The 27,988-nt window shown below is 46.4% G+C and overlaps 1 protein-coding gene and 1 pseudogene across 3 annotated transcripts in view; one reads left to right on the forward strand and one right to left on the reverse strand.

Moving 5' to 3' along the window:
* Positions 1-12,102, forward strand: part of PRKN (parkin RBR E3 ubiquitin protein ligase) — a 1,064,961-nt gene extending 1,052,859 nt beyond the window's left edge. For all 3 annotated transcript variants that reach the window (XM_032337964.1, XM_032337965.1, XM_032337966.1), the window contains 2 exons: positions 5,411-5,528; positions 10,403-12,102. In XM_032337964.1, the coding sequence (XP_032193855.1) occupies positions 5,411-5,528; positions 10,403-10,515 (231 nt within the window). In that variant the 3' untranslated portion in view covers positions 10,516-12,102. The remainder of the gene's footprint in view (positions 1-5,410; positions 5,529-10,402) is intronic.
* A 12,870-nt stretch (positions 12,103-24,972) lies between these two features.
* On the reverse strand, positions 24,973-27,304 carry LOC116587918 (annotated as a pseudogene).
* Positions 27,305-27,988: the final 684 nt, after the last annotated feature.

Consider the following 27,988-nt stretch of genomic DNA (forward strand, 5'->3'; position numbering starts at 1 on the left):
TATGTCTGAAAGTGTTTTTATTAATACTTATTTTGAAAATTAATTTTGCTTTTATAACTCTGAGTAGACTGGTTCTCCTTAGTACTTTGTGGATCTTATACTACTGTCTGCTAGCGCCCATGGGTTAAAGAAATCTGCCGTCAGAATAATTGTAGCCTCTTTGTAGTCAATCTGTTTTCCTTGCCTCTGTCTTCAGTACTGTTTCCCCTGCATGACTTCTGCTATCTTGGTCTGGAGCTCTAGAGAAGTGGACTTTCTCACTGTCTCCTCACTAACTTGTACTCTCCTTTTCATATTTTTTACTGTTTGCTCTCTGATCTGCAATCTGTAGAATTTCTCCAGCTTTATCTTCCAGTTTACAAATTCTCCCATCATTTGTATCTAATTTGCTATGTAATTCTTCAACTGAGTTTCTAATTTTAATCATTGGTTTCTTTGCATTCAGAAAAATGCACAAAAGAAATGGGTTTTCTTTTTCAAATCTGCCTGATTCATTATGATAACCTCATATGCCTTTACCAAACTTCTCATAGTTTTATTTCTTGGAGCATATCAAACATATTTATTTTGTACTCTGTATCTGATCATTCCAGTATCTACAACATTTGCTGGTCGGATTCTTGAGTTTTGTATTTCTGCCACTTTCACTAATGATCGCTTCTTTCCTCCTGTACTAGGTAACTTCTCTATTGTGATCTTTTGCTCTTTGCTCTTTTGATCTTTTATTTGTGTGATTTTTTTTTTTTTTGAAGTTTGGCTTTTTTAAGTGTACTACTATATGTAAAATAGTTTTGCTTCAGCCAGGTTCCTGGGTATGCTACCAGAGTGTTTCAAATTAAGTTTTTGTCTCGGGTTCTTTATTCAGCTAATCAGTAGTGAATTCTTTTCACTACTAGTAATGAATTCTTTTCACAAAAACCTTGCATATGAGGCTTAGTGGTTAGGAATTCTCAGAGAGGCTTTGTCTCCCCAACCTTCTTCACCATAAGGCTGGAACCAGCACAAATCTTTATTAATTCTTAATCCATTCTCTCCTCTGGGAAGACTTTTTTCCCTGGTCCATCAGCTGTGGCGGTCACCCCTCAGGAGTCTAGGTTGTCTGTGTGTAATGGGAAAATTTGATTCCACCTTTCATCCTGCTCTGGCCCAGGTTTTCTCTCCATACTCTCTAAAGAGCCAGACTCTGGGCAGCCTGAGACCAGGAAAATACCGCCATCACAAGCCCCAGATTCCTCCTTCCCTTAACCAGGAGGATTTTCTCTTTCCCTTTCTAGGCATCAGCGACTCCCTTTCCTTCGCTACCAGATCAGCCGTGCATTAATATCTTCCGTATTCCATCCCTCATTTTTAGATGTGGGGACCCGGGAGAACTGCGCTCAGTGCACAGTGTGCCAGATTGCTGAAAAGCAACATCTCAAAATTAGTTTTTAGTAAGTAAAATTATATATTGCTCTGATCTAGATGCCCCCATAGACAATGTTAAAGCCTCACTTTAGAGTTACAAGCTCCTGGGCCTTAAAAAGAAAATCTTGGAACCTATGGTTGTGGGGGATGTATTTGCTGTGTATTGCTGAGGATTAGGCCCACGTGTGAATCTGAGCTGACTGGAAGATGTGTAGTTCAGATCAAAACCTACTTACTACATCTTGCAACCGCTGTCCTTAACCACACCTTTATCCCCCTGCACTCTCAGCCACGAGTGGCCTGTAAGCTGGGGCCAAAGGGAGTTCTCAGTACCTGTGGTTGTTCTTAGCCATTAAACTTACTCTGTGACATCCTAACCAAGTATTAGTTAATCAGAGGACACCCTCTGAGTTATAAAGGAAGTTTCCTTTATGATGTAACAGAAAGAAATTTGCTTCTTCACTACAAGGACCGCGACTAGGATGCTCCCCATTGCCCCACCTGGTTCTTGGGGTCGTACTCCCAGATGATCAGCAGGTTTGTGTCTTGGTGTGTTGTGTCATTTCTTCATTCACTGAGCTAGGATACAGAGTGCCTCCTAGGTACCTGGCACAAGACCAGACCCTGGAGATGGGAGGAGGACACAAGCGTGAGCCCAGCTCCGGGCAGATTCGCTTTCTATTGGACATAATAGAAACATAAGCACTGATTACAACAAAACCCACTGAATACTGCAAGTGAGGGACAAACACAGTGATTTATGTCATCATGAGCCCCAGGTGGTGTAGGGAAATGTTGAATCACTGTATCACACCCTGAAACTAAGATAATAATGTATGTTAACTATACTGGAATTAAAATGTTAAAAAACACAGTTGTTTGCTTTATAATATACTGCTCTCTTTTTGAGATATAATTGATATGTGACATTATGTTAGATTTAGATGTACAACATAACGATTATATATATAATCACATATATAATATATATTACATATTTTATTTATATATATATATATATATATATATTGAAATGATGACCACAAGTTTAGCTAACATCCCTTACCACATATAAATACAACCTTTTTTCTTCTCATGAGAACTTCTAAGGTCTCCTCTCTTTGCAACTTACAAATCTCTAATGCAGTATCGTTAACTACTTTCATTCCCCAAACCCACCTCTGGTCACCATCAGTCTGTTCTCTGTATCTCTGAGTTCAGGCTTAGATTCTACATATAAGCGAGACCATATAGTATCTGTCTTTCTCTCTAAGTTACTTCACTTAGCGAAATGCCCTCAAGCTCTATCTGTGTTGTCACAAAGTGCAGGATAACGTCTGCCACGGTGTCTGCCCAGTCTACGTCCCCTCAGCAATGCGCAAGAGCTCCCTCTTCTCCACATCTGCCACTGTGCTCTCTTGACTCGTTGCAATATCCACGCGAACAGACATGCGGAGAAGTCTGGTTGTGGCTTTGATTTGCATTTCCCCGAGGAGGAGCGCTGCCGGCACGGCCGTGTGTATGCCTTCTTTGGAACAAGGTCTACTCCGATCCTCTGCCCATTGTTTTTTTTATCAGGTTGCTTGGTTTTGTTGCCATTGCATTTTCTGACTTCTATATATATTTTGGATACTAACCTCTTAACAGAAGATTTTCGAGTATCTTCCCCCAATTAGCAAGTTGCCTTTTAGTGTTACTGATGGTTTCTGTTGCTGTGCAGAAGTTTGTTAGTCAGATGGAGTCCCACTTGTTTATTTTTGCTTTGGTTGACTCTGCTTTTGGTGTCTTTATGACTGAAAACGTAACATTTTTTAAGTATTTAGAACTTGATGGTGAAATGTTAAAAGCTGGATCCATACGCAGGGTGGAGACTTCTACTCACCAGATTGGGCATCTTTAGGTAACTCACCCCACTGGGGTGACTAGATGATGACTACATACTAAGGCTGCATCACTCTCACCACTTAGAAATCCTGCTGGGGCACCTGGGTGGCTCAGTGGGTTAAAGCCTCTGCCTTCGGCTCAGGTCATGATCCCAGGATCCTGGGATTGAGCCCCGAGTAGGGCTCTCTGCTCAGCGGGGAGCCTGCTTCCTCCTCTCTCTCTGCCTGCCTCTCTGCCTGCCTCTCTGCCTGCTTGTGATCTCTGTCTGTCAAATAAATGAATAAAATCTTAAAAAAAAAAAAAGAAAGAAAGAAAAGAAAACCTGCTAAGCACAGTGGTGCTGATCAGAGTTTGATTCTCAAAGCACAATGTTATGTGTTAGAAACCTATAGGTGAGCATCTTTGGTTTGGGTTTCCATCCTTCAGGATTTCAAAAAAAAAAAAAAAAAACTTTAAGATTTTATTTCTTGAGAGAAAGAGAGAGCATGAACATTAGCAGGGGGAGAGTTAGTGGGAGAAGCAGACTCCCTGCTGAGCAGGGACCCGAGGTGGGACTTGATCTGAGGACCCTGGAGTCATGACCTGAGTCAAAGGCAGATGTTTAACCAACTGAGCCCCCCGGCACCCCCATGTTTTCCAAATTTTTACATTTGACAGGCACCAATGTAAGCATTTCTGAACCTGGCATTTGACCTTTATTAATTACTCAGAGGCCTCATTTGAAAAATAAGTTTGTTATCTTATTAGAAACCCCACCATTTTCTCTAGGTTATTGGGAGGAACAACTGAAAAATAGAAGTCAACGTGTAAAAAAATAACGTTATAAATTTGCAAAGTATTATCATCATTATTATTAGACTAGTATCGGAGTATTAGAGCATTTTTTGTTATTTGATTTCTTCACTAATTTATATTTGAAGTTACTTTTAGTAGTTTCTTGATATAAAAATAGCTCTGGAGATATTTTTAATTAGTTTTTACAGGTTAGTAAAATGACTTGCGTGCTCATATTAATTTTAAAGTATAGAAGAAACAAATGTTTTGAATACGACAGAGGCCAAAATGGAGGGATTCTGTTCAGCTGAAGATGTTGGAATATATTTAAATATAGACCTCGGCCACAAGTTTCTTGTACTGAATCCAAAAATATACCCATTCTTTTTCTGCACACGTCATCCGGTACTGAAGTAAGTGTGAGAGAGGACAGCGTCTGAGTGGTTAGACGGAGCAGGACGAAACCTCCCTTCCTCTTTGTCCAGCGAGTCGGGAAAAACTCGGTCCTGTGACGATAACAATATTAACAAACATTTCTGAGAGCTCGCCAGGTGAGAGATCCTGAGGGAATTCATATTAACACTTAACAACGTGCATCAGATACCCCTTCTAAGCCTTTCAAGAAATTCACTCCACCCCTGATACCCCAGTGCACTAGGCATTCCTCGTTTCCCTCTAAGAGAGGAGAACTTCCGGAGAGGTGACGGTGCATCTTACAGTCCCTCGCCTGGACGGGGCTGGGGTAGGAGCCCGGGCGGCGTCCCCGGACTCACGGTCTCTCCCCCGGCTCCTCCCGACCCCCTCCGCCTTCCGTGTCACGTCAACTCCGTTTCCTTCTTCCGGCTCCTGTCCCTTCTGTGACAACATTTGGAGCTCCCCATCCTCAGGTGCAAGAATGAAGGATAAGGAGATGTAAAGGAATCTTGAAACATCCCATTTACCAGCTCTGGGCAGCTGGTGAGCCCACCTCCTCCTCCGTGGGAAAGAAACATGAGTACACTCGCCTGACAAAGCATCGAAGGCAGTGTCTATAGGGCATTCTCACCTCGCCTGCACGGTTCACACCTCACAGACGTCATTCATGACCATTATCCAAAACAACCGAAGGGATCTCGCGCTATAAAATTAAGCTGTTTTCTCAGCACATAAGTGAAAGCCGCAGGCAGAGGAAACCGTGTTTCGTGCATGTCGGGCCTTGTCCCACACCTGTCAAGTGTGTTTATGCTTGAGTTTCTTCCTTGAGGCACTCCCAGCTCTAGGAATTTTCTGGACCTGTGTCTCAAAGAACCGACACATCAACCCCCATGTAAAGCTCTGAGTCGCAGCTCCTTCTGTCTTCACTCCGTAGGCTTACCGAGTTGACCAGAAGGCCGCGGAGCAAGCCCGGTGGGAAGAGGCCTCCAAAGAAACGATCAAGAAAACCACCAAGCCCTGTCCTCGCTGCCATGTGCCCGTTGAGAAAAATGGTGAGTCTGGGAAGAAGTGAGGGTTGGGGGGGCGCTCCTTGGAGAGCGGGAGCCAGCGGTTGTAGCCGCCAGAAACTGTAAGAGGACATGTAACTGATGAGCTCAGCACCCTGGGAATTTGGAGCCATTGGCCAGAACGCCAGTCTCCGCTCTCCCAGGCCAAGTTTTTAAACTGCCTAAGGCTGAGATCCTCCTCTGTCAAAGAGAGATGAAAACAGAAGCTGTCTCACCCCAGGAGAATCATGAGCTGTCACGCACGGCAGATACACAGCCAAGTGCCTGGTTTAGACAATCAATAAACCTAATTGCCCTTATTGTTATTAATTATTAATAATATTAGACACTTTGTATCTGGTGAGCGGTCCACTAGTGTAGCCAAATATATATATGCATATATATATGCATGTATATGTATATATATAATGGAAGCTTCTCAGCCCCGTATTTCTCAGCGTTCTGGTGTCTCGAGTTCCTCAGTAGGGAAAGAGTTGCCAGGTCATTCCTATAGCATGTCCCTCTTGCATAATAACCACACAAACAATTAACTCATATTGAGCATTTACAGGGTGTTTGGCCTAAGTTCCCTACAAATGTGAGATCATTTAACAGCCGCAGAAATCACAATATATTCCCATTTGCAATGTGCATTAGCAACTCAGAATCCTTTTGTAAAGAAACTGATTTAGTTTTGTTTGATTTCCTGGTTCCCATATCTGGGAGCCATGACTTCCTTTTCTTCCTGTCACACCAGCTTGTAGACCGTTGGAGAGCAGCGTGCACTTGGGCTCATGCTTGTCCGTCCTTGTTGCGGGAGATTCGATGCTTTGTATTTTAACCCCACTCACCTGCTTTGTTAAAATACCCTCTGCATGCATCTTTCTCTCCATAAACCTATTCCTTTAGCCTTTTGCCAACGACTCTCAGTTTTGAGAAGGTGAGGTGACCGCGGGGAGATACGCCTGGAGTTCGCCCTCGCCTGCCGCCGGTCATTTAGGAGTCCCCCGGCAGGCCCTGCTCTGTGTGGGTTCACGGGCATGGAAACGCGGGATCCGTATCTGAACGGTTCTCTTCTTAACGACACTCCAATCCCAAGAAAGGCTGGGACCCCGCAGCCCCGACGCACTCAGTAACTGCGGGAGCCCCGTGGCTGCGGAGACCCTTGGGGCGTGCAGATGGCAGGACCGCCCTTCCTGCTCCTGTCCTCACGGACAAGGAGCCCCTGTAACCCACCGAAGGACACGGGGGGAGGCCCGCTCAGCTCCCCGACGGTGCGTCTGTGCCAGTGGCTGCACTTCTTCTCCCCTTGAGCTTCCCAGGGCTAGCGCGACCGCACCGGGGTCCTGTGGCCTGCGTTGGTCGGCGGGCGTCCTCCCTGCTCGGCGGCACTGGTCTGTTTGGCTCTGGGCTGCCCCGTTCACGGTGATTCTGATGCCTCACACCAACCAGGGCCCCGGCTGCCATCCGTCCGGGATGTGCCCACCGGCATGAAGCCATCACAGCCCAGTGCCCAGAGCCCATTCCAAGTGTGAGAGGTGCCCGCTGGCTCGCTGGGGAGCGGAACCCGGCAGTCCCGGGACAGGCCCGCAGGCCCGTTTCCCCAGTTGTGTCCCTCAGAAGGTGTTCACTGGTGCGAACAAGAGAGCAGCGACACAGCCCAGAGCAGCAGGAATGGGCTCAGCTCAGGCCACGTCCCTGGCTCGGAGACAGTGGTCTCATGGAAATAAAGACATAACTGTGCGTCGTGAGTCCTCGTGTCCCTCTGCGCACGGGGATGTGCCTGAATCATGTAGGAGGAGAGGAGTCAGTGGAGCCGGGGCAGGAACTCTGGCAGCCCTCACTGCTCGAGAGTGCCGTGGAGGCAAGTGGAAGTCAGGAAAGATGCAGGGCCGCCTGGCTGGCTCAGCTGGTCCAGCGACTGCCACCAGCCTGGGATGCTAGGATCCCCCGATTGAGTCTCGCGTCAGGCTCCCTGCTCAGCGGGGACTTGCTTCTCCTTCTCCCTCTGTCCCTCCCCTGCCCATGCTCTCTCTCAGTCTGGCTCTCTCTCAAATAAATAAATAAAACATTTATAAAAAAATAAAAAAAGGGTGCAAAGAGCCTTCACCAGGGAGGGTACGCAGTGCTGATAAACACAGGCCGTGCTCCAGCTCACACGTATTTCAAGAATGTACATTAAACACTAAGAAACCATGTTGCTATTACCGAAGGGCAGGAACCTTGCCTGTCTCTTCCCTGGGCCCAGAAAAGCACCTGACAAATACTCATTGAATTAAAAAGTAGCTAGTTAAAGGGGATGACACATAAACAGATATATTTTTTAAGATTTTATTTATTAGAGAGAGAGAGAGCACAAGCAGGGGGAGCAGAAGACAGAGGGAGAAGCAGACTCCCCACAGAGCAGGGAGCCCGATCCAGGGCTCCATCCCAGGACCCCAGGATCAGGACCTGAGCCAAAAGCAGTCACTTAACTGCTAAATCAACTGGCCACCCTCATGCCCCCCATCTCCGATTTTCTTTGAAGTATCGGGATTTGCTATAAACGGAAAGCCCTGATTTTTCACCAATAGGTTTTTAGCCCATAAAACTTTAAGCTTATTAATAATAAGTATTATTCATCTAAGGTGTTTTTAAAGCATATGGCAGAGACAGATGTGAGCTCTATGGGCAAGAAAAGCTGGTCTCATGATCTCATTCTCAAAGTAAATTCATGGCCTCTGTCACAGTCATCTGAATCCCAGAAAGGAGTTCTTCCTGCTGCAAAGCCACAAACGACGTGAGGCTCATTCCCACGTCGAACCCAGGCGAAGCCTCATTGCTTCCTCCTGCCAGCCTCAGTCTGGGAAAGCGTCTTCCTTCCCTCCCACCCCAGACCTAGGATTCGCCGCTTCCTTTCCCTGATCAACAAGTGCCTGTTGCCGGTTAAATCTCCCTTCAGGTTGTTCGAGAACTTCTACTCCCTCCATAACCATGTTTTCTTCGTTTAAATGACCACCAAGTCAGGGGACATTGTCAGCAGCGTCTTGCTTACAGTTACTTTTGTGCTGGCAAAGCTTTTAGAATCAGAGTCCCTGGTGCTTTTCTGTATTATGGGAGCTAGCTTATGGCCCTGCCTCTGTTATGCACCGGGGGGCTTAAAGAAACGTAATAATATGAAGATTCTCTCTTCCTGTTTCCTTTCTTCTTATTCTGTGGAGCCATCATGATTCTTGTTTCTATAATAAAATGTTATTTGTAATATTAGTATTTTCGAAGATTTCGGTATTGTAGGAAGACATTTTGCTATTTACATCATAAGCATATAATCATTAAATATGTATTTAAAATTAGACAGTCCTGCAATTGTGTAACCCTAAATGGGAAATATTAAGATAAAAGTATCATAGGTAAGTCTTCCCTTTATTTTCTGCATATTTTTAAGCTTTAAATGATCTTTAAAACAAACCGAAAAGGAGTAGTAAAGTAGGGGATTTTTAAATGCCCTTAAATTACCCTACAACAAATTCCTTCAGTTACATATTCATAAATATTTTAAATCAGTGGAGGTTCTCATGCCATATTTCTAATAATAAAAATGAGATAGTACGGAAGCAATTACCTGGAAAATTTGGCAAGGAAAAATGACTTAAGAGGATAATTGGTGAAATTGAATAATAGAGCACATCCAGTGTTATGTCAGATTCAAGCAAAGAGCTGCTTTTGCCTGAATTATCTGGGAAATTCAGTCAGAAACTGTTCTCTGCATCTAACTTCATACAAGTAACTCTGCACTCCACTGCAGACTGGATGTCTGAGCCCCAGAAGCAAATCAGAAATGAATTTAACAAGTGTATGATGGGGAGGAATCCCAAAATAAGTCCCAGAATGAGCAAGTGTTCATCTCATGCTGTAAACACCCTGTTCTATGAAAGAAGGAAATCCTGGTTAAATCTCGGGCTTTGCCATTTAGAAGTACTGGACCTTGAGAGAATCCTACAGCAGAGTAATATTTTTACTCACTAGGTGCTTTTGAGGAGGAATGAGGTAACACACGTAGAGTACCCAGTATCCCTCGTCCGCTAATCTTAAATACAAATTTTTAAAAAGATTTTATTTATTTATTTGACAGACAGAGATCACAAGTAGGCAGAGAGAGAAGGGGAAGCAGGCTCCCTGCGGAGCAGAGAGCCGGATGCGGGGCTGGATCCCAGGACCCTGGGATCACGATCTGAGCCAAAGGCAGAGGCTTTAACCCACTGAGCCACCCAGGCGCCCCTTAAATACAATTTTGAAGAGCATTAAGGAATGAATTCTCTGTTAAATATTTTTTAAAGAAGATTTTATTTACATTTTTGACAGAGGGAGCACAAGTAGGGGGAGCAGCAGGTAGAGGGAGAGAGAGAAGCTGGCTCCCCGCTGAGCCGAGAGCCCAAGGCGGGGCTGGATCCAGAGACCCTGGGATCCTGACCTGAGCCGAAGCAGACACTTAACTGTCGGAGCCACCAGGCGCTCCTCCACTGATACTTCTCGTGCTGCTTTCCCAACCCTCCTGGTCCATGACTCTTGCCATGCCAACTAATATTATACTTAGCATATTAACATCTGTTGAAAACACAAAGCACTCTACATTTCGGTAAGGGATGGACCCCAGCTCTTAGAGCCTTTGTCCCTAAATCCCATTTCAGGGAAGTCGATGCACTGAGATCCACAGATGGCATTTGTCCTGGATGGCCGTGGCGTGCGGCACCTCACTCCCTTCCTAGCCGATGTCCTTCCTTCCCAAGGCCCTGGGACAGCTCGGGACGTCCCCTTAGAGAGTCCCTTGGGGAGCAGTGCGCGGCGTGGGTGCGGGCAGGGCTGTTCCGCGGGTGTCTGCCTGTGTCTTTGTCCGCCCGCAGGAGGCTGCATGCACATGGCGTGTCCGCAGCCGCAGTGCGGGCTGCAGTGGTGCTGGGCCTGCGGCTGCGAGTGGAACCGCGCCTGCATGGGGGACCACTGGTTCGACGTGTAGCCGCCGCCGCCGCGAGCGCCTCCTGCCGCCCAACCTGGGAACGTACCAAGGCTGCCGCCCTTCGGGGCTCTTCTGCACACTCCCCTCCTTCCCTTCCCCCCTCCCCCGCACGCACGCACGCGCACACACGCAGACACGCACAACCCCTCAAGTTCCTTCCAAAACCGCAGAAACAAAGTTACAGCAGAAGCTCCTGGGATCCACGAGCAACAGCAGGAAGCGTTCTCGGGCCTCAGCATGACACACCCCAGAGCCCAGAGCAAAGTGCATCCCGCCTTCAGCAGGGATTGTCATTCTCCTGGGAATTCAAGTTGGGCTGGATTTAAGCCGCAGAGACAGAGATTTCTCAGGTTTAATTTCCTGCATTGTACGTTCTGCAAAGATCGGGGAGAAGCCACTGGTGAGGAAATAGTGCGGAGGAACGGTCCTCAGTGGTTCTCTGTAAGACGGTGGGTCTGTTGGGAGAACTACATTCTCGGCTTCCAGAGCAATGCTCCTATTTAAATTTTCAGAGAGCATCTATCCCCCAAAGAACCACAGGCAGTAGTCAAAAGTCGGTGTTTATCCCTAAGAATTCTACCTTTATATATTGCACTGATGGGATGTCAACTATGCATAAATCAGCTTGTCAACTAGGGAGAAATTATGGAAGTTAACTTGAATGTTGACATTAGGGGAAAGAGATCAAAACTGCATGTACTTTTCATTCCATTTAATTATTTGAGAACCTGGAAAGAGATTGTTTTTCTGAGCATACTACGAAGTCTGTAATTTGACTTTAAACATTCATTTTGCAGCTTGGGGAATAAGCTAGTACATTTGGCTTCACTGTAAATTTAATGGGTAGGGTACCTTTAGAGGAAACATTTTTAGAAGTGGTTTTGTAATGATTCTCAATGTTAACCAAAGCTCAGGGTGTTGAGGCAGAAATCTTTAAAGAAGGAGCATTTCCAGGGCTCACAGAATGGAACCGGGACTGATTTGGTACCAGAAAGGTTGCTGCACGTGCTGGGTCCCTGAATGGGTTACTCCAAGGAGAGTTTTCCTCTAGGACAGTGGAGTCATCCAAAAGAGTTCCTCATGTTAACATGGATCAAAGTGGAGTGTTGATCAAGTTTTCCTGTTTTGGGTTTTTTTTTTTTTTTTTTTGAGGCGTTCACGACACATCAAAAAGAGATGTTTATGCAAAATGCTGCAGACTTCATTTTCTACAGCACAGTAAACAGATGGAAAACTACAACCACTGTCTTTGGTTCTCATCATCTGTCTTCTCAGGGCTTCTCTCTGTAGACATAGCACCAGAAATCCTTGCTGCAGGAGAGAAGGAATGACCTCAGAACATTTACCAAGGACCTCTGTCCCTCTGTCCCTAACCATCCTCCCAGGGACAGTCCTGCCTGATCTGCCTTTTCCCTCAGAGGCTGGTCCAGGGACAAGATGGGGTGTGGCACACACGGGGGTTTTAATCAGCCTTGTTTGGCTTCGCTCTGTCCGAAAATCCAACCTCCCCAGTGTGACCCCAAAGCTGCCAGACTCATGTCACAAAGCCTTAAAGATCATAACGAGGGAACAAAGAGCCAATATCTGTGAGCAAGAGAAAAGGGAAGGTCTCGAGGCATGGGCTCGCATGTTCCAGGGGCTGGTATCAGGGACGGCACGTTACTGACAAGCCCGGCAGGTAGCTTCTCACACCGACCCAGCAGGAAAAATCAGACGGCCCCTCTCTCGCATGGAGCACCCGGTATTTTATATCCACGATAGCTTTTGGGTTTAGTGATGCTGTCCTGATTGTTGCCTTCCGAATTTGCATGTTGTGTTGGGTGTGCAAAGCCCGAACAGGGTTTGCTCTCGTGGCTTCAGGCACAGTAGGTAGAAGTTTCTAGGGCTCTGCTCCTTTCCTGGTGGTGGCCTTTTCTCCACCCCCTCCCTGAATAGAACACAGAGACAAGTTGAAGGGGAAAAACAGCCTCTGTAAAGGAATGGAAATCATACACCCCTCTAAAAGAACATGCTTGACCATGAGATGTGTAATCAAATGTGACTAGATCAAAAGAATAGAAATAAAATCTTTGCAGAAGAATCTTTATTTTTCTCTGAAACTTGTAAAGGGGTATTTGACCACTATGTCTAAGGTTGTACTCAAATTGTCAATAAAAGCATCAAAAGAGCATTTGAGTCCATCTCTGAAGAGAGTTTTTCGGTAAATGCTGGAGGTGGGGGGAGGGCAGCCCGGGATACCTCGCTCAGGAGCCTCCCTTGGGGCCTAAAGGGACCGCCTGGCAAGGCAACGGCCATTTTTTATCTAAAAAGCAAACCGCCTTAAAATCTAACGGTGACTTTCCTGCTCCATCAGCAAACTTCTCTACTAACTGTCTGTTTCAAACAGAAGTCTGAGTCAGGAAAAAACCACAAGGATTCTCTGTGTAACGTCTTGCAGAAAAGCTCGGTGACTGTGCATTGCTGCGACAGTGGGTGTGTTGATACTGCATTTCTTTAAAACCGTTGCCGTGGCTGGAGTGAGTGACAATGAGCCTGTGTTTGAGCAAGCTGGAATGGAACATTCTTGGAGAGCTCCTATGCATACAACAGGCAAGCCGCACACCATGAGGGCCCATTGATGCCAAGCAGCCTAGGAAGGTGCTCTAAAGAAACACGAAGCTTCTAGGAATGATGACCTGGCATTGACACTCATGTCCAGGGTGTGAGTTAGAGACCTGACACTGTGAATGCACACGAGTAAGCACAGATACAGAATGCTCACTTGAAAAGAAACCGCAGCGGTGGGGAACAGCCAGCATTGTTGGTTGGGTGGTGGTCCGCGCCTACCACCGTCCTTGCTTGGCCATTCCTGGTACCACAGAGAGGCTCAATGTCGACTTTTAGAAGAAAACCCTATTTCAAAATAACACTGAATCCATCTTCCAGTTACCTGCTGTGAATGAACTGTCCGACCCCAGATATTTAAAAATTTCCTCTGCAGCGGCAGCTCTGTCTGCCCACAGGTTCTGTCCCTGTGCCTTAATAAACCACCATTTTGCACCAAAAAGAAAAAAACAAAATACTCTCTGTAGTTTGGATAATCACGCAAAAAAAAAAAAAAAAAAGGGTGCGAAGTATTGTCTGGGAAGACATTTGGCGCACAGATGCGTGGCTTTGCCTTGGTGAGCCCACAGTGTTCCCAGTTGTCATTTTCTGATGTGTGAACTGAGAGAATCAATTTTATCAGCATCAGAAGGTAACTGGACCCCAGAAGACAGATTCACATTAGTCCAACTCATAAGAGAACAAAGTACAAAACCTAGAACATCAATTAAATGTATATTTACCATGAGAAGCTCATGTCCTGATCTTCTCACATGATTTTCCATCTGCCTAGAATCTTTCCAACCTCTTCCTTCAACACCCTCTCCTCCCCACGTCAGCTAGCCAGCCTCAGATCTCCATTTAACCAACTCCCCCAGACACCCTTCTGTTGCCATCCTGGCCTTCAACTGAAGGTTCTTCCTGAATGTTCCCAGAGCCGCACGACTTCCCGCAGCAGAGCTGTGTGGTGTTTTTCCCAGTTTCAGCAAATTCTCCACCTCTCCACACAGCAACTGGGTGTCCTACAAGTCAATTCAATTTTCACACTACCTCAAAGGTCAGGCCCCACAGGTAAGAGCTCAGTTTCACCAGACCGCCCCCCCACCGATGTCAGACATGGCCCAAGCCCCCGGTTGCCAGCTGTACTTCTCATTGACTGGCTGTGGGTCTGGGGTCCCCATGACTCCCTCCTCAGGCTCAGTACCTCACTAGAATGACTCACAAAACTCAGGAAAGCATTTTACATACTATTATTGGCTTGTGATGAAGAATCCAAACTCAAGGATTGCCAATGGAGAACTGCATAGGGCAAGGATGTGATGGGGGGGGTATATATCATTTCCCTGCAAAGTTTTCCTTGTACATGTATTATTACTTCAAACATAGTTATTCTATTATATGCCTGTTATAAAGAAGGTGAAAAAAGAAAAACCACCGTCTAGAAATAATTATTTTGCGTCTTACATATTTCCATTTAAAAACAGAGGATGAGCATCTACCTATGTCAACAGATTTCTATATGGACAATTTTTGAGGACCGCATTGTGGTCTCCTCTGTATATACTAATTAAGTTAACAAGTGTATTTTTTAGGCTTCCAGATCTAATTCAAAAGCGTGGGGTTTTTTTTTTTAAGATTTTATTTATTTATTTGACACACACAGAGAGAGGTCACAAGTAGGCAGAGAGGCAGGCAGAGAGAGAGGGGGAAGCAGGCTCCCCGATGAGCAGAGAGCCCGATGCGGGGCTCGATCCCAGGACCCTGAGATCATGACCTGAGCTGAAGGCAGAGGCTTAACCCATTGAGCCACCCAGGTGCCCCAAAAGTGTTTTTTTTTTTTTTTTTTAAATGTAGTCGTTAAACAGTCTGGATATTGAAAGTGTTATGCAGCCTGAAAATATATTTGCAGCATGATGTTAGGCAAAAAGGAGTTTACCAAAAGTGTATGTGTGCTGTCACTAAAACTATTTTAGAAAATTCTGAAGAAGAAATGATTGAAGAACATACATTAAAGTGTAGTTTGCTATGGTGATAAAATTATATGAGGTTTTTTTTTTTAACTTGTCTCTACTTTCTGTGTTTTTTGGCAGTGTGAAAATATCACTTCAATTGAAAATAATAGTTTTTTAATATCCCATGACAGTGAAAGTAGCTCAGATTGCTTGCAGTTGAAGAGTGATTGTCCCATCAATAATTCTGCTCTCGGGGAGCCTGGGTGGCTCAGTCAGTTAAGCATCTGCCTTTGGCTCTGGTCGTGATCCCAGGGTCTGGGGTTGGGAACCACATGGGGCTCCCTGCTCAGCGGAAGTCTGCTTCTCCTTCTGTTCCCCAACCCCCACGCTCCTGCTCTTTCTCTCTCTCAAATAAATAAGATCTTTGAAATTTTTTAAAAATAATGCTGCTCTTGAATCACCTGAACTTTTACTAGAATAACAAAACTAGATTAGAGACACTGCACTGCTTCTCTCAAAAGAGTTCCACCAAACAAATTCGGGAGAGGTGGGCTCGGAGAGGAGTTGACTCTGGGAAGGCCCGGACCTGCTTGTCTGCAGAGCAAGCATGAAAGCAGCATGTGTCTCCCACTCCTCAGGCACCTGCTCTGCAGAGGGAAGGGGTGGTGGGACCGGGAGGGTTCCTGGCTCCTGAAAAGACCCTTGTTCCCTAAGAAAGCGAGGAAGTAGAAGGTTAACATGTCCACTTAAGTGGCCACTTCTCTCTCATTAATATAAAAGAAAATCGGTTTCATGTTTCTGATTTCTCCCCTCAAAAAGCATCTTTCCCAGTGCAAACTCGATCGACTCAGGAAGCTAGCATGAGCCAGCTGCAGCTAACAGAGTGTGTGAAGCGAGACGTGAGCCAAGATCAAATCAATGTCACACAAGCGGTGATGACCTTGTTTCGTTCATAAGGGATGGGAAACAGAAACCCCCTTCTCCCTCTTGTGAAGTAAATCGAATAAATTGAAGACAGCCATTTCAGTTTCAGTTTCTTTTAATAAGTTCGAACACGGAGACAGTGTGGGGCAGAGGCCACACGCCGAGGGCGGGCAGGAAGGCACCGGGGGCTACTGCCTCCCAGGGCCAACCACTCCCCCGCACCTGCTGCTGCCTCTGGGCGCCTGCCTCGGCAAAGCTGCCCCTGATCCACCCGCAAGCCAAACCAATCAAGAGGCCAACATCTTGGATACTGATGCCTCCCGAAGGAGCTTATCCCACTAAAAATAGGGCCTCTGGAAACCACCCCAACGCTTACTGCTCATGAAGGACCGTGGAGCAGTATTCGAGAATCCCTAAATTCTGCTCGCTCGCTCTCTCTCTACCCCCTAGCAGCTAGCTTTCTTCTCAGACCATTTGTCACGGAGACATTCAGGTTTCATGACCTCACATGCATTCTGTGCTCTGTCCCAGTGGAGTTCCCACTCTCTGCGCCCTGATTCCCTGCAGGGACCTCCAGCCGGTGTCCGAGCCCAGCACCCTTTTTCCAGAACCACATGGCCTGCTCCGTCCCTGCCTCCTGCCGGAGCTCATTGACTGTCCCTTCCCCACATCCTCTGTCCCCCAGCCTGGCTTGTGTTTCTCCACAGCCCTCACCCGTATCTGAACCTACCGTGCATTTGCCTGTTTGTGGGGTCTCTGCACATTAGAATGTGAGCCCGTGAGGGCAGCTCAGCGATGCAACTTCTCTTGTAAATGACAAAGAATAGCCACCGACAACCATCCGCCGAGGCACTCGTGCCCATCCACCTGCCCGTGGCCCACCTGCCTCCAATCTACGCAAAAACCACCTGACGGAAACAGTTAACCCCTTGGGGAGTAGCATCAGAAACACCAAGTGCCATCGCACGAACTGTTATTTAGAAACATTGCCACTGGGACGCCTGGGTGGCTCAGTCAGTTATGTGTCTGCCTTCAGCTCTGGTTGTGATCTCAGGGTCCTGGGGTCCAGCCCCGCTTTGGACTCCCAGCTCAGCAGGAAGCCTGCTTCTCCCTCTGCCCTTCCCCCTACCTGTGCTCTCTTGTGCTCTCTCTCTCTCTCAAATAAATACATAAAATCTCTAAAAAAAAGAAAAACACTGCCATTGTTCCTTTTAATTTGGCCGTATTGAAAAGTCACGATTTGTTTTCATTCTCTCGCCTTTCCTGTTCCATGTTCCAGATGAAGATTTTCCGTCACCTCGTTTTCTGGTTCATTTTGCGTTAGTCACGCGACAATTTTCATGAAACAGGTCTCCTAGTTGATTAAGGACAGAGTCTCCAATGGTCCTGATTCATCGTTTCTGTGACTGAGCTTCCAGCAGACGCCATCTGAACAAACACGCCCTAGCGCCACATACTTTCAACAAGAGGAACTTCGACACGGAACCATTCTTCGGTTTCTGACGTTCTTTGCTGAAGCTGTCCTCCAGAGGCATCAGAGAAGGACACACTGGTCGCGCTGTCATCTGTGGTCAAGGAACTCTGAACACAGGCAGTTCCTACCCTGATGCTCCTCCCGTCGAGCAACACCTAGAGCTGTGCCCGGCCGTGGATAACTGTCAGAGATCCAGCGTCAGCGGCATCCGCCTGTCCTGTTGGAGCCACCGAGGGAGAAGCCTGTGTGCCTGGCAGAGTCATGGAGGTCACCTGGGACAGAATTACGAGGGCTGGAGACGGGGTCTTGATCCTCACACCTGCTCTGCAGCTGCAGAAAACTGTTTGCACTGCTTGCCTGTGTTTGTTTATTCCTGCCGCTGATAGTCACACTAATGGGAAAGAAAGCTCTTAGGGCAACGACAAGCACAGTGCTGGCCGTGACCATGCAAGGTGGCCAGGCTGGCCGCACAGGTGCCCCCGTAACACCATCATTACAGTGGGGAGAGCAGAGCTCAAGCAGATTGGACACGGGAACATCGGGTTGGCAAGTTTTTTCCCGTAAAGGGTCAGATCGTAAATCTAGTTGTTGCTTGAACAACATGAGTCTGAACTGCACGGGTTCGCTGATGGGCAGATTTTTTTTCCCCAATAAAACACTACAGTACTATAAATGTATTTCCTCTTCCTTACAATTCTCTTGACCTGCTTTTCTGTAGCTAACCTGATGGTAAGACTGTAGTACCTAATATATGTAACATACAAATAGGGGTTTCTGTGGTCAGGAAGGCTTTCTGTCAAAAGTAGGCTATTAGTTGGGGCGCCTGGGCGGCTCAGTCAGTTAAGCGTCCGGCTGTTGATTTCAGCTCAGGTCTTGATCTCGGGATCATGAGATCGAGCCCCGCATCGGGCTCTGTGTTCAGCGCAGAGCCTGCTCAAGATCCTCTCCCTCTGCCCCTCCCCCCATGCTCACTCGCTCGCTTGCTCTCTGTCTCTCAAATTAATAAATAAAATCTTTTTTCAAAAAAGCAGGCTATTAGTCATTAAGCTTTAGGAGGTCAAAGTTATGTGCAGGTCAAAGTTATGATTTTGTGGGGTGGGGGGTTAGTGCCCTACCCCCCACGTGGTCCTAGCGTCAACTGTATTTTAGGTTTTGCGGCCATAAATCTCTGATGCCGCTACTCGGCTGTGCTTCTGTGGGGCGACAGCCACTCAGACAACATATGAACAGGAATCTACGGTTGTGTCCCATTAAAACATGAAATACAGGTGGGTCCCTCTCACCGTAACTGAAAAATGGTATTACAGATTCAAATATGAAGACACATTAAGGAAAAATATTAATTCTTTTTCAAACTTGCGTTATATAGTCAACAAATAATTGAGCACTGAATACTTTGGGTGTCGGGGTCACAAAACTAACGACAAGCTTGCTCTGCTCAACACCCTGACAAACCAGCAGAAGAGGCAGATACATGACAACAGGGCAGTGGGATTGATGCTCTCACAGAAGTTGAACCAGGTCAAGGTCTGGCGAGGGAAAAGGATGAGGGGACACATTCCACGCTCAGACTCAGGGGAATGGGAGCACGTGGGCAGGTGGCCTGCGGCGGGGGGAGGAGACTGGGCGCCAACAGCATCAGATGCCACCGTGGCCTTCCCGCGTGGGTCTCAGAGCCTGAATGACCAAAGGGGACGAGGCCAGAGGAGCAGGTATGAAACGGATCCAAATGGAGCCCACCAGCAAGTTTCTACTCTGTCTGGTGGACGATGGGGCACCATTAACAGAGTTTAGGAAGGGAAAGGACTCTATCCAGTTGTTGTTTTAGAAAATTCGTTCCACTAGGTGTCGGACTGGAGAAAAGAGACCATTTGAAGGCTTTCTCCAGGCTGGGGTGAGAGGAGCTTAGGGCCAGAACCGAGGCAGGGCAGTGGCCATGAAGAGGCCTTTGATATGTATATAGGTCTCAAAATCACTGCCTGTTGGATCCAGGAGCAGAAACAGGGGTGAGCAGAAAACTGAACCCCCGTCCAAATAAAGTCTGGAGCCCGGTCAACAGCATTGTGCCAATGTTAATTTCTTAGCTTGAATAAGTCGTGCTGTGATTATGCAAGGTGCTAATGTGTACCTGGGCTTCTCCCAGGGGGCTGTGCGGCTGGTGAGAACACGGGGGGGGGGTGGGGGGTCACGTCTGTCCTAGAAACATGTTTCATTGTAACCCTTTGTGTTACAAATAAGTCATTTTTAATCCATAGATGCTTCAAAATAATTTTACATGATACCTTAAATTGGTAAAGAAATGACCAAAGGTAACCTAAGCTATGTTAATGCTCGTGTTCAAGAGGAGAGGTTCATCTCTGGCTGTTTGCGATGCAATATTTCAGACTGAACTTTCTCCTTCCAGATCAGTAATTTGATCAGAAGTGAATGTGTAATTTGGGTAATAAAGGAGAACCCAGGCTCAAAGCTAAGCAGTGAGTGTTGATTCCCATAGGGTCAATTCAAAGGAAGAATTATGAAAATGCAAACAAGCAACCCCCCAGGGGAATTATGTTTGTGGCAGGTAAGGAAAAATTAGGAGAACAGGGAAGGGAGGTCAGAAAATGAATGAGTGCTTCTTAACTGGTTTTTCAGAGCAGAGTCAATCTATATTACCCAACTTTGGGAAAACATGGCAAAAAGAATACAGTTGTAACCCCTCAGTGGTTCTTGCAATTTCTTAACATTAGAGGCAACTTTGGGAACTATTATAGGATCTGAAAAAATATTTATGTAAGTTTATCTGTCCATTCTGTTTCACTTCATTTTCATTTCTTTCCATTAACTTCACAATCTGAAAATTAATATCTTAGAGACGAGAGAGCATGTCTCATATGCTTCCCTTGTTATAAAATGAAGCCACACTCACTTGTGCTTCTCTGCACTGTTCATTGACCCTTCCCTCTGTACGCTTGGCACAATTTGATGGTTGGAATGACTCTTGCCAAAAGTAATGCTGGCTTTTTTGGAGGTGGTGAGATTTGGGGTGTTTTTTTTTCTTTTTTTTTGCTCTTTATGTTTTTCTATAGTACTTGAATTTTTAATAACACAAAGGCATCATCTGCAGAGAAAAAATACAATTCATTACTTAAAAGTGAGAAGGCCAGCCTTACTTATGAATGTGTTGGGGGTTCTTCGTGGGGTTCATGTGGAGACCACAGCCATGCTATGGTCCCCCACATGGGGAGAGCCTTAAGGTAGAGAAGTTGACGGCATTCCAGGATGTTTGAAGTGTTCTATTAAAGTTGAAAGTCCATCTGTTGACCTGAATGTGTCCAAATCGGTCTGAGTAGTGAGTTAACTGTTGCCAGGGCATCTGTCCCGATGGAGGTGGGGAGGGTCACCATGCAGGCCCGGTCCCTGGGAGCTTCCTAGGGAGCCCTCTTTGATGGGGCAATTCTCTGTAGACTTTCAGTCCACAAAATCTCCTTCAACTGCTGAATATTTTTTCTCAGCTGTCTTACCACACCCCTGCCATTAATATTCCTTTACTATTCTTATTAGTAGCTTATCCTACTACATATATATGCATAAGTGACACTGTTTGCCTATGGTCCAGAAAACTGAATCCCTACCTATATATTACAATTTATTTATGAGCATTTTATTTTAAAATTATTTAAACATTTTATTTATTCATTTGACAGAGAGAGACAGATCACAAGCAGGGGGAGCGGCAGAGGGAGGGGGAGAAGCAGGCTCCCTGCTGAGCAGAGATTCCCATGGGGCTAGATCCCAGGACCCTGGGATCATGACCCAAGCCAAAGATAGATGCTAAACTGACTGAGCCACCCAGGGGCCCCAAATCTGAGCATTTTAAATACAGAACTGTGAAGACATTTTCACAATATATGAAAAGAACTGCATAAACAATGAATCTTGGAACACTGAAAAAATAAATAAAATTTAAAAAAAAGAACTGCTCACTACAAGCAAATTTTAATCCCATGAATTTAATGTTATATTAATAATAAAGATCTATAAACACGGGATTTCACAATATAGGCAAACAAAATAATCTCATTCGAAGACAAAAGGATATTTGGTAAAAGTACACATTTTATCAAACAACAGAAACTTAAAAAACTAGAAATTGAAGGATGTTTCTAAGCTTGGTACAGAAAATGACTCAAAGAAAAGGTGAAACCTATAGTGTGATCATCGAATTAACCCTCAGTACACTGAGAAACATCAGAGACTGACTGGCTTCAGCCATCACCTCTTCCCCCTCTTTGCCTGACAGACCCTGATTTTGTTCCGTTTTCTCTTCCTTTCCTATCCAGCCACATGCCACAGGGGAGGGTGACCAATCCCACCCCAGAGAAGTAAAAACAGGTATCTAGACAAAATCTTGTGCAGGAATATTCAGGGAAGCTTATGCACAAGGGCAAAAAGGAAGAAACAGTCCAATGTCCATTGGCCAATAAATAGATAAATTATGTGATATGTCCATAGACTGGAAGATTATTCGACCCTAAGAAGGAATGAAGTGCTGGGAGCTATTACAACGTGGATGAACCTTAAAAGCAATGCTGAGTGAAAAAAGCCAGACATGAAAGCCCACATATTGTAGGATTCCTTTTATATCAGCTGTCCGGACTGGATAATTCTGTAGACGCAGAAGGTAGAGCAGTGACTGCTGAGGGCTGGGTGGGGGGGGGGGGGTATCCCACCAATGGGTACACTTTCTTTTTGGGGTGATGGAAATAGCCTAAGGTTGATTCGGGTGATAAAGGCACAACTAGGGATTTACAGAGAGTAGCTGAATTATACAACGAAATGGATGACTTGCTTGATAGGCGGATTAAACCTGCTACCAAACTAAGCGGAAGATGGAGAAGTAGAGAGAACAAATATGACCTTGGTCTTCTGAGGGACTTAACAGGCCCTTGATGGAAGGGGAGAGATTAAACATCGAGGTAAGGCAGTTGTTTTAAGATAGGATCATGACTGCGGGGCGAGAGCCAGTGCCTGGAGAGAAGCTGAACGGACAGAATTGTGACTGAATGTTCTAGAAGAGAGAAGATCTGACGGCAGATCTGATGAGACCAGCCCCAAGCGAGACGGCTGCAGGGGGCCTCCGACGGCACTGCTCCTGTGATCTTGCCTCCTTCTAGGAAAAGCAGTGCGTCTTTGGAATGAGGCCAGTCCTGCTGCCCAAGTGAGGGCAGACCCAAGCGGAGTCGGCGCCTGAGGCGACCCCTGCTCAGAGGACACATCCCACCCTGAGGGGCTCAGGGGCCACACCTACTGGGAGAGACCACGCCCCACTGAGAAATTCTACTGGGAGGGGGCCGAGACTGGGCCGTGCCTTGGAGCAGGGCTGCCTCCGCCCACCCTGTTGGAAGACTCCCTGCACCCTGTTCCTCCCCAGAGAGACGGAGGAAAGAAGGAAACGGGGCTTGGGACCCAAGTTCTAGTTCAATTCTGTAGCTATTTGTGATAGTTCACCTGAGGTGTTCACATGAGGAAGCAACTGGCAAATCAGTCGATTGCATTTTACATACATTTCTGGTCTCATGGATAACTATTCCGATTCCGTCTTTTGCTTTTATCAAACATGTAGAAACATCAAGGGAGTCTGGATTTCTGCTACAAGTTGAAACAGTTTTCATTTTTGCAGTACTTAAACAGCGCTGCTTTAAATAATTTCCTAACAATTAACTCCAATAATACACATTCAACAGAAATAGAAATCACAAATCTCCTAACTCTTTCCTGCAATCAGTGGGAATTCAGGGTTAAAACTGGGGACACCTGGGTGCTTGGGTGGCTCAGTTGGTTGAGCAACTGCCTTCAGCTCAGGTCATGAGCCTGGAGTCTTGAGGATTGAGTCCTGCATCGGGCTCCCAGCTCCACGGGGTGTCTGCTTCTCCCTCTGACCTTCTCCCCTCTCTCAAGCTCTCACTCTCTCTCTCTCTCTCTCTCTCTCAAATAAATAAATAAAATCTTAAAATAAAACAAAACTGGGGACACCCAATGGTTAAAGCCAGAACAGCTTGTCTTTACCCATTAGGGGTTCAATAAATATTCCTTGGCTTTAATTAACTGGGTCTGAGGAAGAAAACATGGTCTACCTATACTTGCTAACGCTCTCTCATTCAGCCAGGTGGCTGGAGTTTCTACTTTAATACGACAACAGCATTATTCTTCCCACACACTTACAGAGCCCAGATGGATGCAAGTGGAAAAGGTCTTCCCCCACTGCACTCTTGATTCAGGTTGTCAAGATCAATGAAATAAGTCTTTTGAACCATTTTTAATGAGTTGGAAAACAATGAGCTCATAAGTAATCAAGTGAATAAATTATTTCTAGTTCAACAATCTCACTTGCTTAAGATCCCCAGGACGAAAGAGTTCGTACGAGAGAGTAGTGGCAGAAATGCTTGGATTCGCAGAGAAGGAACAAAGCAGGAGGTCACCCAGGTAGGTCACCCAGGTTGCGGCGTGGTGGGACAGTAAGTGGCTGAAGAAGGGGGTTAAGAGGATGCAGAGGAAGTAAGGAGAGGACTGCAGCGGCCAGAGTACGCGTCTCCGCACCACCACGGCCTGGTGCTGTGTGTGTGTTCCCACTCATCCTTCTCAACAACGCACACATAGGACTCCCATTTTACAAATGAAGAGAAACCATTTCACAGAGATAGGCAATTTACGCCAGGTCATCCTGTGTGGAAGCCATTTGGGAAAAAAATATGGCAGAACTTGGTAACCAAAGAGACGTGAGCAACAAAGATGGCCCCTGGGTTACAGGTGCAGATGCCACTGGCAAAACCCAGCAAGGCGAGGAGACAGAGACAGCACCTCATCTGCTACTGAGTATGAACCAAACTCCTCCAGAGAGTGGCCAGGTTCTCTAAGATCTATGGAAACCCCTTCCCAGGTACGTCCCCTGCTAATACTCCCACACAGCAGAGGCTCTAGGCAAACTGGGCGTTTCTGATCAACCAGGCTTGGGTTCTTCCCTGTCCCTGAAACGTCACAGACGTCACACTTCTCTTCGGAATCACACCATTTTCAGTCTGTTAACATGGCTCCTCACGTCCCGCACTAGGTAGTGACCACATGAAGAGGAAGCTTCACTCAGAGCCTGGAAATATCCCTGGTACACAGTAGGTGCTTAATGTTTATGAGTGAGGGCGTGGATGCATGAATCAGGTTTAGGGCCCTTATCTGACTGACTGCTGTATATCTCCACCATTTAGCAAAGATAAATGAGAAAGTATGTTTTGAGAAAAATATATGAATGGAATTACACCATTTCCATGATTGAAGTGTGCAATCCCATTCAAATAAAAAAGCTCTTCTATGTATGTTTGACGGAACCTTCCTACTTACCCAGGTAGGAACTCTGCCTTTGCGTGTGGGGTGGGGGAGGGGGGAGGGAAGGGGCGGGTCCTGGAAAGTCGGGGACTGGCTTCTGTCCCAGGTTTGCCCTTCGCCAGCTGGGAAGCCAGGTCTCTGGGCCCCGGTGCCTCAACCAACCCCGTGAGGAGGATGGTCTATCCACCTGTGGGGAGCATGGAAGGATAAGATGAGAACTTACATGCGAATAATTCAGTGCAGTGTCTGCTCACAAGAAGCACTAATATACAGACCATCACCCTGAGCAGCAGCAGTTAAAACGGATGCTTGCCAGCCTCAGCTTAGGCAGGTCACCCCCTCTGTGTCTGAGTTCTATCGTCTCTAAAATAAGGACGGTGATACCCACCATATCTTCATTGGGTCAAGAAAACACAAGGAGGCTTCGTAAATAGTCAAGACAGTTGTAGAAGTCTGTTCTACGGTCCCAGGGAAACCGTGCGAATGCATGGCGGGCCCTGTCACGGATACTTTCTGGAACCACACCTTTACAGGGACAAGAGCTCACGCCTGAGGGCTGTCTCCTTCCCTCCAGCAAGCATCTGTTCCAGGGACTGGGGCCACGAGGGGGCTCCAGCAGCACGGAGGAGACCAGGGTACCATTGACTTTGGGGGCTGGAGAATTCTCCAGTGCGGGGCTGTCCTGTGCACTGCAGACTGTTTGGTGGCTTCCCTGGTCTCTCCCCATTAGATGACAGCAGCAGTCTCCTCCCTGCTTATCCCCAGCTGTAACAACCCGGAATGTCTCTAGACATTGCCCAACATCCTCTGGGGGGCAACGCCACCCCGCATTGAGAACCACTAACCGCCCATCCTTCGACAGCGACGTGGGCTGAGATAATGTCCTTTCCTTAGACCATCTGCCTTGCAGATTCCCCCTGTGTCTACACCAGGAGAGCTTGTACCTAACTGCGTGTCTGCCAGCTCTTTTCTCATCTGGCTAAAATCATCTGGGAACAGCGGTGTAGTTCCTACGAGAAGACGTGCTCGGAGTGACCGCTTTTGGAGACAGTCCCAGGTTGGCGTGGCGGTGAATTGTAAATGGTTCTGAGCCGCGAAGAGACGGTCTCCGAGAGAGGTAAAATGTATAATGAAGGCAATTCTGGAAAGTCTTGAGCCCCACACGCTGCCCTTCGCCTGCAGATAAGTAGGGTCTGAGGATCCGCGACTCCTTTCCTGTACCTGTTGAGAACGCTTGAATTCACTTAACATGAAAACCCAATTTCTCAGAAGCAAAATAACCAAGTCTAGGTTTCTGCTTTCCCTGCCAGAGCTTTCGGTTTCCCTGGGAAGCTTCTGATCACTATGAAGATTCTGCGCAGGGAGCAAATGACGTCGCCCATGACTTGCGCGCTTAAAAACGCACTCTCCGGACGCCTGGGTGGCTCAGTTGGTTAAGCAGCTGCCTTCGGCTCAGGTCATGATCCCAGCATCCTGGGATCGAGTCCCACATCGGGCTCCTTGCTCCGCAGGGAGCCTGCTTCTCCCTCTGACTCTGCCTGCCACTCTGTCTGTGCTCGCTCTTGCTCTCTCTCTCTGACAAATAAATAAATAAAATCTTTAAAAAAAAAAAAAACAAACAAAAAAACAACGTGCTCTCGGGTACTTCAGCATTTCTATACCGGGTCAGGTTCCCAGGTATAAAATAACGTATTGCGTACAAGATGGGTCTGCCTGACTTTCTCCTCCGTTATTTCAGTGCGCAGTATTTACATACTTGGCAAATAGCTCCAGAATTTAATTTCCTCTTGTCACTATGTCTTCTTAAAGAGCTGTGTCTTCCCCTCCAGTTGAACCATTGAAACAAAACCTCAGTTTGCTGAAGAAAGCAATGCTTCCTCTCCAAAGATTCTTTTGGTGGGTAATGAGATGATTAGTACAGTGGAGTTTTACCATTGGTACTTTTAACTGAAACAAAATCAGCTATTTACACTTGGCTACGAAACAGGAAATCACACACACACACACACACACACACACACAACGCCCTCCTGTCAATCCCTTTGCCCGAAGATTTATGGACATACAGGAGTCAGCCACCCTGAGGCACCAGCGGTGAATGTGCCATTCCTTTGGTCATTCTTGTTTCTGGTCTCCATGGCTATGAACCCGTTGTATTATTTTTATACAGCGCAGTCCTATGAACACAAATGCAGCTGGTCCTCGGCCTGAGAAACAATTTGTTTCAGCCCTGGAAGGAAACTGATAATGTTGAATTTATTGAATTTATTGTATTTATTAAAACTGATTATATTGAATTTATTGGAAATGGCCATCATTTCCTAAGAGATTCTTAAGAGTCACATTATTGATACACTGATTTTTGCAACATTCGCTGGACTGGGAATTTAAGCAGGTGTAAGTGACGATGCTTTGGTTGTTCCCCTATTCCCAGGCAGACGGTGCCGCTCTTGGCTGCCTCCTTCGAAGAGGCCCGGTAAGCTTCTTACTGGACCATAATCACGTTCACCCCGGTCCTCTTCTGTGTTGGGAAACTCCAAGTGTTTGGTTTGACTTCTTCCTCTGAAATCCATAAAAAGGAGAACTGTCACCCCTGCACCCTGCCCATGTTCTGCATTTCCTCTAATTGAGCAGCTTGTTAACAACAGCCACTCCCTTCTCCTCTCCTCCTCGTGTTACACCATCTCCTATCTGCTTTCTATTTTTCGCTTCTTCTTTATTTCCTTAATTCAACTTTAACCTGCTGTCCTCCAGGTACTTTTCAGGTTCTGAGGATGCAAAGGAGATCTGTGTGCAGCTTGAAGCCCAAGGACTATACATAAGATCCACTAATCCATAGAATCCAAGGTCAAAGATAGACATGCTAGAACTTTCCATGTTAAAAAAGGCAACAGCACAGAAATGGAATGGAATGGAATGGAATGGCATAAAATGCTCCACGGTATAAACCTTTTAAAGATGTTCACAGTTATTGGGTATTCTGTAATTTTCTGTAATTTTTTTTAAAGATTTTATTTGTTTATTTGACAGACAGAGATCACAGTAGACAGAGAGGCAGGCAGAGAGAGAGAGGGAAGCAGGCTCCCTGCTGAGTAGAAAGCCCGATGCGGGACTCGATCCCAGGACCCTGAGATCACGACCCGAGCCGAAGGCAGCGGCTTAACCCACTGAGCCACCCAGG

Source organism: Mustela erminea, chromosome 4 (genome assembly GCF_009829155.1).
Source record: "Mustela erminea isolate mMusErm1 chromosome 4, mMusErm1.Pri, whole genome shotgun sequence".
Classification (NCBI taxonomy): domain Eukaryota; kingdom Metazoa; phylum Chordata; class Mammalia; order Carnivora; family Mustelidae; genus Mustela; species Mustela erminea.